The 11518-nt window shown below is 42.1% G+C and overlaps 1 protein-coding gene across 3 annotated transcripts; it reads left to right on the top strand.

The window, feature by feature from the left end:
• The first annotated feature begins 4348 nt into the window (after positions 1-4348).
• Positions 4349-11082, top strand: LOC142647696 (cold-inducible RNA-binding protein B). Of its 3 annotated transcripts, XM_075825385.1 has the most exons (8): positions 4349-4456; positions 4855-4962; positions 5084-5190; positions 5386-5506; positions 6240-6333; positions 7243-7310; positions 9793-9875; positions 11015-11082. In XM_075825385.1, exons 2-7 carry the CDS (start codon positions 4860-4862, stop codon positions 9795-9797), a joined length of 498 nt encoding a protein of 165 aa, XP_075681500.1. In that variant the 5' UTR covers positions 4349-4456; positions 4855-4859; the 3' UTR covers positions 9798-9875; positions 11015-11082. The 3 variants fall into 3 exon arrangements, with proteins under 3 accessions (XP_075681500.1, XP_075681498.1, XP_075681499.1); XM_075825383.1 differs by lacking the exons at positions 9793-9875; positions 11015-11082 and adding an exon at positions 7608-8374; XM_075825384.1 differs by lacking the exons at positions 9793-9875; positions 11015-11082 and adding an exon at positions 7608-8374 and having other exon boundaries at positions 5386-5494.
• The last annotated feature ends 436 nt before the right edge of the window (positions 11083-11518 follow it).

The following is an 11518-nucleotide window of genomic DNA, read 5'->3' on the forward strand; positions in this document are numbered from 1 at the left end:
ATGTTCACACAGTTTTTTGCAGGTGGAATTTCTGCCTCAAAACTCCTTTTGGAAGTTTGAAGCAGATTTTCCTCTCCCTGCACGCCGTGGGCATAAAACTCTTTCTCTGCGTCCCATTGATGTCAATGGGAGGTCAGAGGCGTAAATGCCCGAAGATAGGGCATGTCCTTTTCCCCCGCGAGACGGTTTTACCGCTCGCGGGAGAAAGACGCCTCCGCCTCCCACTGAAATCAATGGGAGGCATTTTCAGGCCATTTTTGACGAGTTTTGCGGTGCGGTTTCCGCGTAAAAAAACTGTGTGAACATACCCTTAGTGTTTCATAAACACCTAGCCTCACTAGTTACCCCTAGATCCTTCTCCCCATCTACACCTATAAATTTCCTACACCTCACTTTTGGAACACCCTGCTCCTGGGAAGTTTTTGGGAAGACCTGGATTTCTCTCCATTACATTCTCATTTCCAAACCTCTGCTACCCCTCGTTAGAGGTTGTGAGGCGATCCTCTATCACTAGGCAAGGGAATTTTCTCCACTCTGCGAATTTCCAGAGGCTCTCCATCAAGTTCCAAAAAACATACACACCTCTACCCGAGTCATCCCAGATAGACACCCTTCTTCGATTCCCATCTACACCCAAACTACTATATAAAATATATTCAGATCTCATATCTCTCACTGCTCCAGATAGGCCCAGTTTCATTTTGGCCTGGGAAGTGAAACATCAAGTCAAGTGGTCCCCGTCTGAGATTGCAATCATTTTTAAACATTCCCACGGTTTCTCGACATGCGTCAAGATACAAGAAAATTATTTAAAGACCTTTGCGAGGTGGTTTAGAACCCCTGAATTTATGTTTAAAATCGGTCTATCCCCAGATGGTTCTTGTTAGCGTTGTGGTGAGAGTAGGGCATCGATCTATCATATCTGGTGGGATGGCCCTCTAATTAAACCATTTTGGGCTGGAGTTTCCAACTTAATTTGCCACACAACTGGCAAAGGTATATCTCTGCAAGCATCCCTGATACTAGTCTGGCTACCGATGGACTCCTTTGCCACGTCCAGAAACTATCTCACTACACATATCCTCACAGCAGCAAAGTTGTTCATCCCACTCAACTGGCGATCTAAGCTTCCCCCAACTATGACCCAGCTGGAGGACAAATTAGATCACACTTGTAGAATGGAGGAGTTGTGTAGTTGGGAACTGAGATCACATTCTAAATACATGATGGTTTGGGTCCCACTGGAAGTGATACAGACATGATTCCGTCAACCTCAATATCATTGCTTCCCAAAATCCTAAATCCTTCTCTACCCCCTTAGACAAATTGTTCCCTCTAGCTTACATTTGGAGAAAATACTAATTATGTAGGTTTATACATCCCTATTACAACGGAGCGGTCTCTAACAACCCCTATTTACCCTACCTGCATCATAGGTGAATAGTCTTCCCTACTGGCGAGTACACCTAAGGGCCTGTTCACATCACCGTTCGCTTTCCGTTCCGGGGTTCCGTCTGAGGCTTCCGTTGGGTAAACCCTGCAACGGAAAGTGAAACCACAGCTTCCGTTTCAGTCACCATTGATATCACCCGACGGAAACCTCCGACGGAACCCCGGAACGGAAAGCGAACGGTGATGTGAACAGGCCCTTAGAGCGCATTCTTTTTTGTAAATATACTTAGTTTTTGGAATGTTGTCTTTTTGTACTTCGGGGACAGGACAATGAGCTGTTGGAGGGGGGCGCCCCCCTGTTTCTCACATCTTAGATGCCGTGATTGATCGCATCATTTAAAAGGTTAAACAGCCAGGAACAGCGCGATCACTATTCCTGGCCGTTAGTCCAGCTCAGCTGTAATATACACAGCGAACACCCTCAGAGTACGGAGCTGACTTTGTCCAATCCATACATCACGCACGCACACACACCAGGACGTGCTATTACTTTGTGGAGCGGTAACAGGTTAACATGTGGAAAATCCGCAGCGTTTACAGTAGCAGCAAAGTCGTTGAGATTTCCACAAATCTCATTCTCATTCCCACACTGCAGCTAAAATCCGCACATAGGAGATATATCAAAACTGGTGCAAAGGAAAAGTGTAGCAGTTGCCTATGGCAACCAATCAGATTCCTCTCTCATTTTTTAGCGCCCCTTTTGAAAATGAAAGCGGAAACCTTATTGGTTGTCATGGGGAACTACTCCACTTTTCCTTTGCACCAGTTTTGATATATCTCACATATAATTTGTGCGGAATTCAGTGCGACTTTAGAATGTCAATTTATGCTGCGGATTCTGAATTTTCTCCCCAGAGACTTGTATGGAGAGCATAAAATACATTGTAAAAACCCCACACCATATTTTTTTGTCACTTTTTTCACAGCAATTATGCAGTGGTCAATCTGGCCGAATATACGCATCAAATTAAAGCACTATTTGGTGCGAATATTCGGCAGGATTACCCTGCTTGTTCTGGGTCGGATACGCTGTGGAGTTCTTTGCAGCCTATCCGACCCGTGTGAACAAGCCCTTATTCATACGGCCGTCTTCAGTCCGTGATATATGGGTCGCGTGTCGGCCGTATTTCCCGGACCGAACACAGTTCGGAGAGCCGGGCTCTTGGCATCATAGTTATCTATGATAATAGGAGTCCCTACCTCTCCGCAGGAATACTTTCCTATGCTGTAATCATGTTTTCAACACGGGACAGTATTCCTGTGGGGAGGCAGTGACTCACAGCGTCACGAATGATTACGATGCTAGTAGTACGGCTCCCAGAACGCTTTTCGGCCTGGGAAATGAGGATGTGTGAATAAGGCCTTAGGCTGGATTCACACGAGCATGTTCGGTCCGTAAAGGACGGAACGTATTTCGGCTGCAAGTCCCGGGCCGAACATGCTCGTATGAATCCAGCCTAAGGCCTCATGCACACGACCGTGATTTTCGGGTCGACCGGCAGCGGAGTGTCACCCGCGAGCTGCCCGCAAATCTATGAGCCTGGACCGCAGAACACGGCCGTAATAAGACATGTCCGTTCTTTCTGCGGTCCGGGCTCCTCGGCCATGCACGGACCGTGGAAACCACGGTCGCATGCATGGCCCCATAGGAATGAATGGGGCCGCAATTCTCCCGTGGATTTTCGGGGGAATTGCAGCTGCAAAAGCACGTTCGTGTGCATGAGGCCTTAGGGTTATATTGTGTGTCAGAGGCACGATCAGCCGAGACATCCAGCTCACTGATGGATTCGGCTTACAGCGATATTATGCAGTTTCTATGTATAGTGGATGCATAGAAGCTGCAGCACAAAAACTAAATATTTTAAATAAATATCTATTAAATAAAAAAAAACACTCAACAAATACATTAAATAATAAGGCTACATAGCACTTTCCGTGATACTATTGATACATAGAAAACACACATGTAGTCTGCAGTGTAACCGCAGGACTATACTTTGGCTGTTAGGTATATGCACACTGGGAAGTTTTTTTTTGGTACCACTACCAGGTGAGGACTAAAATAAAAGTAGAATATTTCCTATATACGTCCTCTCACCTTTATGATCCACTCCTAGTTGTGGTTCCAAAAACTGCATATTAAAACTGCAACAAAAACGCACCGTGTAAAAAAAGGCCTAAAAGCGGAGGTAGGGTGTATTGCACCATATCATCTAAAGGTTGTTATGTGCACGGTGTCACAAGAATTGCTTTTTTTTTTTCTTGCAATAATGTCTAAAATATAGACTATATTGCAGTCGCACGATGAAAATATTTCTCTGTATGCGTACAATCCCTAAATAAAAAAATCTTTCATTGTTCTGCACACATTTTACCACGTTACTAGGACACCAAAACGCTCGCATTTTCAAGACTGTGCTGATGGTTTCAAGCGCAGAGAATGATAAACAATCGCCGTTTGACGACGTGCTACGCAACATACGGAAAACGATCGTAATATCGGACACGGTTGCACAAACAACAGATTATTTTTCACAAAAAAAATATTTTCTACCGCGCTTTTCACAAAATGGCGCTTTCCTGTAAAACCGGTTCATTGTTTTCTGCCCAACAACGCCCGGCAACAGAACCTACCAATCAGAGCGCTTGTGTTACAAAACGCGCGTTGCATATTCATTTGATGACGTTATTGCGATACGGACTATTCCATTTTGTGATATAGATTTTGGGGTTTTTCTTTATATATTAACTTGCTCAAGAAACGATAACAGTTAAGAATATATTTTTTTATAGCTCGCCTGAAAGACCGTCGCATTATCGCATACGTTACTTTTCCGTTATGGCTAACCCTTCGTTTTACGCTGACATGGTTTATTCCTGACGTAACTTTGAATTTTAAATGAGGTGGGCGGAGTAATGAAAGCAATATAAGGCCGTGTCCGCAGCATTGCGGCATTCCTGGTTCTTTGTCTTTAGCTGTGAGAACATCTTCTTTGGGAGTAAGGTAAGTGGTTCGTTCCGTTTCTTCTTGCTGGTGGTTTAGGGTCCAAGGTTCTTGTTGCGGAATAGGTTATTTCACCATTATCTTTAAGGTTGTGGTAATGCGAGCTATCGGGATTGTACTGGTTAATATGGGGGTTTGTTTGACTTTGCAATGTTAAAGGGTGAAAAAAAGGTTTGGCGATATTTTAGCTGTACTTGAGCGGCGGGAAACTAGCGGTGCGGGCATATGTCCTTGGAAGGCGGAAGTACAGCGTGGCGCACTTGTAATGGCGGCCGGCTTCAATTCGGGTGCGGATAAAATGGCGTCGCTGCAGGAAACGCCTACAAACCACGTGCAGGGCGCCATCTTTTGGCTATTGTGCTGGCGCATTATGGTTAATCCTTATTGTTTCTCCGCAGATAACATGTCTTCGGATGAAGGAAAGCTTTTTATAGGTGGTCTGAGCTTTGACACCGATGAACAGAACCTGGAACAAGTGTTCAGCAAATATGGACCGATTTCTGAAGGTGCATAATACAGATATTCATATGCATTCTTAGTCTTTATAGAGTACTATATTTATTTATATATATATATATATATATATTTATTTTTTTTTAAATTAATTTTACCAATTTAACTTTGCAGTGGTGGTGGTAAAAGATCGTGAAACAAAGAGGTCAAGAGGATTTGGCTTTGTTACATTTGAAAGTCCAGATGATGCAAAGGATGCCATGCAAGCAATGAATGGGAAAGTGAGTACAGTGCTTTATTCTATGGGTGGTGAAGGGGAGCCCTATTGGCTTAAGCTTTCCATGTTTTATAGCTCTTATTCAGAAGACTCCCAATTTTCTTTCCTCTTTTGGCTACTGTTAACTTTGACCCTAGCTTATGATTATTTTGTGCTTTGATCTACCTGCTGTAAGTATTTTTCTAATTTTTGCTTTCAGTCTGTGGATGGGCGTCAGATACGTGTTGACCAGGCTGGCAAATCCTCTGGAGACAGAAGAGGGGGTTACAGAGGAGGTTCTTCTGGTGGCAGAGGTTTCTTCCGTGGCGGTAGGGGTCGTGGTATGTGCTTTATCTCAATGTTCAAAGAGGCTCTGTCATCAGTTTATAAGTGCCCTATCTTCTACTTGGTCTGATAGCTGCTGTAATATAGATAACAGTGATTTTTGAAAAACTATCCGCTTTGTGCAAGTTGTGAACCGCTTTATATCTATGCTAATTAGTTAATGAGACCTTTTTACCAAGTGGGCGGGTTAAAGTGTATGACGCTGACCAATCAGCGTAATTTCTCTTCATTCCAGCTTGTTTCACTGCATAGTGTGATCTTGCGAAATCACGCTGTGATGGGACTTCCTCCCACAGGTCCTTCAATGGAGCGATGGAAGTCTAAACAGATCGCCTCCAGCCGTGCCAGGATGTTTATCTGAATCTGCAGCGGCTGGAGGGTGATCTCTGTTCGGTCTTCTATTGCCCCGTTGTAGAACTTGTGGGAAGTAGTCTTGTCACAGCGTGGCTGGGCTTGAATGAAAAGTGTAGGATTCAGCGTCCTACACTAATCTTTACAACGCCCACTTGGTAAAAAGTTAAACTCCCACCCAGTTGGTCATAGATCTAATTAGCATAAATCGTAACTTGCTCAAAGCTGATCATTTTTCAGAATAAAAACCACTTATCTACATTACAGCACCTATAAGATTAGACTGATGACAGAACCTCTTTAAGTAGCGAGCTGTGAACTTGTTGTTGTCATCAAGCCGTAAGGTTGGAGGTTTTACAAGCCGTTTGCCGTTAACAGGTGGAGGAGACAGAGGCTATGGTGGCAGCAGCCGTTTTGATAGCAGGAGTGGAGGATATGGCAGCAGTGGTGGATCCCGGGACTACTATGGAAGGTAAGCAAGTAATAACAAACTTGGTATCATTGGGCCAATTGACTAAAATCCTGTACCAAACAGTATATTGTTTTGTATCGGTTTTTAAAGTGGGCACAACATTTTCCACATGGCTGTATGTTTACTTGTTAGTCCTAGTCTGTGCAGCTCTAGTTTAACACACAAATTTTACCCCCACCTCATGGAGAATAGTGGCATTTTTTTAGCATAAGTTATCTGGTATTGCACACCATTCACTTGAAATGGGGCAGGGCTGCAATTCTGGCCACATCCCATTTAGTATAGTGTGGTACCTGGGGAAAAGAGGAATTTGGTTTTAATCTAATGTCCACCAATACATTTGAAGAAATCTAGCTACTCTACTATTGGATATCTGGCTAAAGGTTGCATTTTTTGCTGGTGGTGCTGCTGTGCTGACTAAATTACACACACTCTGACTTCAACAGTCACTTTACCCAGGCTTAGGCCCCATGAATCACAGCCTGCGATTGTGGGTACAGTCGGTCGTTCACGTTTTCGGGCCGTGGTCCCATACAAAGTAGTAGTAGTAGTAGTACGGCCTGTAAAATGAAAGAACGGACCTGTTTAATGCTCGGAACATTATAGCGCTGACACCCATCCGTAGCAATACTGAAAGGTGTCTGTGGCCAATAGAACTGTTTAATTGCAGACCGTATTACAGTCCCTGATTATGGACAACTTTTATGGTTGTGTGCATGGGGCCTCAGCAAACTAAGAATTTTGTATTTTCTTTAATTAAACTTTAGAGTTGGTATTGCTGTCAAAGAACAAATAAAGTAATGCTTGTTAAGGCATTGTAAAAATCTGTGACAAAACTACTGTTTTAATGCTAGTAGCTCAATCCTGCTCTCTAAATGTGGCTAAATTTATCATGGCTTTCTTTTCTAGTGGTAGGAGTCAAGGTAGTTACGGTGATAGGTCTGGTGGCTCATACAGAGACAGCTATGACAGTTATGGTAAGTAAATCACTCACAGGGACCTGGTGTTGGGGGGGGGGGGGGGGGGTGTTTGGGCGCATGTTTGTACTCTATAGCTGTCGATACACAAAGGCTTTTAATTTCAGAATCCTCAGCTTTTGTAATGCATGTTATAGGTTCTGGTCTTCAGTTTGAACTGACATTTTAAGACCCTAAGCTGCAGTCTAGATGACCTGAATGGGATAAGGGGCAAAATCTGAATAGAATAGGGGCATTTTAATCTGACATCTGTCCATATCAAAGTGCTTTACAACTGTGCCTGCTTCTTGTCCTCAGCTACACACAACGAGTAAAATACCTTCCTGACTCAAGATCGTCCTTCCAATGGCTGTATTTATAAAGATTTTTGGAGCTTCGCAGAATCGTTAATATGTAGTACTTCTACTTCTGTTCATTTTTATATACATTTGATATACCTGACTGCCTCTAATTTATGTGGAACAGCTGTCCTATAGGGTCTGACCTGGGACACTTGCTTTTGTTTATCTTATTTTTGGTACTTTTTTTTTTTTTTTCCTTTTATAATGTGTTGACAGGCATGGATTCCTGTCAAGCTGTTTCATGAGGCAAATTAGTTGACTTCACCTTGCATTATGTGGAGTGTATTGGAGGGGGATCGGCTCCTTCAGCAACAGGATTATTTTTTTTTTTTTTAGTGGCACTTGACACTACCTGTTTGCTATTGGACTTGGTCTTGTGATGCAACATGGGCTTTAATATGCCTGTTGCTGTTGTATATAGTGCAGGGGTTAATGTCCCCCCCTCCCAAATGCTTTCCTAATTCTTTTGAAAACATTCCTTTAGTGTAACAAGGTAGATCAGAGCCTGGGTGTGATGTAAATAGTGGCTAAGCCTCCTTGATATACTTAAAGCGAAACTCCTGTCCAATCTCTCCAATAACAGTCACAAGAAGTTCTTGAAAATGTTTGTTTATATTGTCCTTTTTTTACTGGAAGAAATTGTATTGAAGTGGTTACAGAATTCTTGTATTCTACTTGCGTTTTGGCTTCACGAAGCTTATTAAAAGTCCGTATGAAAAGAAACTTGCTCCTGACATTTACCTTCTGCACAACATGGATTTGGCTGGGCTCATGGGGCATTAGATTAAATTAAATTAGTGTCTCAAAACTAACATGACATCACTGAGAAACCAGATGTCAAACTTGTTTGGGCAGTGGTCATAGCCATTGGTAATTCAACTTGTTTTGACAATTCAGGATGTGATTTATAACTGGACTTGGTATAAATGTTTATGCTTCTCTTGCCTTGTGCAATCCGAAGAACATTACTAACTTCAGTTTACATAAAGAACTTTTAGGTCAAAAAATATTGCAGGCTAACCTATAATCAATTAGCCATTCACTAGGCTGTATATTGATCTATAGATATAACTTGTACACTTCTCTAGTGCCGATTTCATGGTTTGAATTGGCTTTTAGTAATGGAGTTGTGTAAGATTTAAGTATTCAGAGTTCACTAGTTCTAGGGAATTATCTAGATTCTATACACACCATTTTAGATAGTACAAAACTGTTGCCTTCTAAGAATCCTCTACTAGAGTTCAGACTGCAGTTTCCTTGGAGAAGTGAAGTGTTGTGCATCCTGTGAAGCCTGATGAAAGCTGCTCTTGGCTAGTTCATTTGCGGAATTAGTCTGGTACTTTGAGGTAACTCTTTTGCTCATGTCCACATCACTCTTCCTTAAGCTTACACCTTGCATATGAAGTTTCCAATTTGCTCATTCTCTCTAAAAATGAAGCACTGGTCTGTCGAGAATCTAGCTCATCTACAGATTTACAATTAATGCCAGTGTGCTGGTAAAGACCAGCCTCAATACATTTTTATACTGAAACCCATTTTATGTTCATAAAAGTGCAGCCTGCAAACATTTCTTGTTTACGTCACTTCAGTAATGCACTCCCAAACAAGCTCGTATGTTCAGCAAGTTGCAGAATGACAAGCGGATCATTATGGCTAACTGGGTGTAGGCAATGTGTCTCTGAACACCGACAGTCTTAACCCCACTTAAGTCAGCGCCCCTGAATGTGAATGCATTTTAAGTAATTAAAACCCTGTTGTGTTAATACCTTCCAGAGCATCAGTGTTTAAATAGCTTTAGAACTACCAGTGCCCTTTAAAGGGTAACTTTAAAAATTGTGATAACATTTAATTATGACTACTGGAGTGTTATATAGCTACTATGTAGGAACATGAGCTGTAGTTTTTTATTTTTACTGCATGCAGTGTCGGATACCCTTTTGAATTAAATATAAAAGCCCAGACAGGAGTGGTCAATTGCATCACTTCTGAATATTGCAAACCAATCTAGCAATATTCTTCTGTTTGCAATGTTACTGAATGGCTGGCTGCTTAGTCATATAGCTTTATGTATAGGTTTCCCTAAAATGTTATGCCTTACTAGTTTTATTGTCTTAATTTTTGTAATGTTTCATCTCTTTCAGATTAACAAGAGGATATTCTGATTCTAGAATTATCTGACCAACATGACTGCTGTAAATGCTTTTGTCTTGAGCTATCTTTTGAGGTCAGTCGCTAACCGAAGTTCCTATTTATACACTGCACTTGTCAGAACAGGTCTTTAAGCTTTGGGAATCTAAATGTATAACTGTTTAGCTAAAGGGGTGGTTTACTTGGGAAATTGTCTTTTTGTTAAGAGACCCTTATGGTGCATAAACTCCCAAGTGATCAGTTGTACTTTGTTGGACTCTGGATACAGGGCAACAATAAGAAAAATGAAGTGTCCATAGAAATCAATGGGTTGCCTGTATACTGCACAGAAATGTAAAGACCTCTAGAACAAGACAACCTCTTACTAATGCCCTGTTCACAGGGCTATCTCCTGTCCAGGCTAGAAGTGAAGTTACCAGCATTCAGACCCCCGTCTAAGTTATCAAATATCCAGTAGGTGTTGATTTGTTGTGACTGGGATACCCCTTTAATTCTTGGGCTCTGTCACCAGTAATGTAGAGAACCATGGCTTTTATTTTGAAAAACGATATTAATTTTTTGAGAAAGTTCTGAACCATTTTAGATTTATGGTAATTAGTTTAACCAACTGGGTGTGTTTTTACCTGTTTACCAACTGGGCATTGTAAAGAAGTGTACGACGCTGACCACTCAGCGTCACACTTCTCCATTCATGATTAGCTGTACTTGCAGCACACTGATCTCATGAGATCACGCTGTGCTGTCACTCACACATGTTCCAAAGTGTCTTGAGAGTGAATATTCATCACCTCCAGCCAGGATGCGATGTCTATTCACACTCCCAACACTTCGGTAAAGCTTCTGTGGGACTTACAGTACAGTGATCATAAGATCAGGCTGTGTGCAGTGAAAAGCTGGGCTGGAACAATGTGAAGTGTATGACGCTGACGAGTCAGCATCATACACTTCTGAACGCCCAGTTGGTAAAAAGTTAAACACCCAGTTTATGAAACCAATTAGCATTAATTTAAAATTCACAACTTTAAATGTATTTTAAAATAAAAGCCACTTATCTACATTACTGCGCCAATCAGATTATGTAGGAGATAGGGCACTTATAATGTTGTCAGTCTCTGTGTAGCTCTTTGGTTGAAGGCACAGTAATTGACATGCAGTTTCTATAGAACACCTATTTAAATTGCATTGTAATATTTACACAACTCATTTTTCTTCCAGCTGGCCTCAAAGATGTGGAGTATGGAGTCTTTGAAGTGGTGGTTTCTTTAATAAAATTATTTCAAGTATTTTGTCCTATTTATTTTAAAGCACCATTAATTCCAGGGTGAGGTACACACGAGTAGGGGTTTTTGTGCAGGAAGGTGTCCAGGCTGTAAAAAGCCTCTGCAGAAGATAGGACATGACTTATTTTTGCTTTTTACAAACTGTGCTCCCATACTTTATGGTGGCTGTGCACAGCTGTGTGCATGAGACCTTACCCAGAAGACAGTTCTTCCCAGCACAGCCTCCTGGGATAAATGTTTAATCCCATGTGACTGCTGCAGCCAGTAACAGGCTGTTGCTGTGGTCATATGAGGTATCGTTCCAGGAGGCTGGCCTGGATGACTTCCGCTGCAGCAAATCACAGGCTGCAGCGGTCTCCTGGAATGACATCCCAGGAGGCTAGCCAGCTAAGTAATGCAGTTTTTGCAGTGGACACGTCAAAGAGCTGCACCGCAGTCA

The sequence above is a fragment of the Rhinoderma darwinii genome, chromosome 1 (assembly GCF_050947455.1).
Source record: "Rhinoderma darwinii isolate aRhiDar2 chromosome 1, aRhiDar2.hap1, whole genome shotgun sequence".
NCBI lineage: Eukaryota > Metazoa > Chordata > Amphibia > Anura > Rhinodermatidae > Rhinoderma > Rhinoderma darwinii.

Bases quoted from the DNA above. Each gene is read 5' to 3' on its own strand.
- LOC142647696 (XM_075825383.1), top strand. From the start codon at position 4,860: ATGTCTTCGGATGAAGGAAAGCTTTTTATAGGTGGTCTGAGCTTTGAC. The intron at 4,963-5,083 runs GTGCATAATACA...TTAACTTTGCAG, and splicing joins ATATGGACCGATTTCTGAAG to TGGTGGTGGTAAAAGATCGT. The intron at 5,507-6,239 runs GTATGTGCTTTA...TGCCGTTAACAG, and splicing joins CCGTGGCGGTAGGGGTCGTG to GTGGAGGAGACAGAGGCTAT.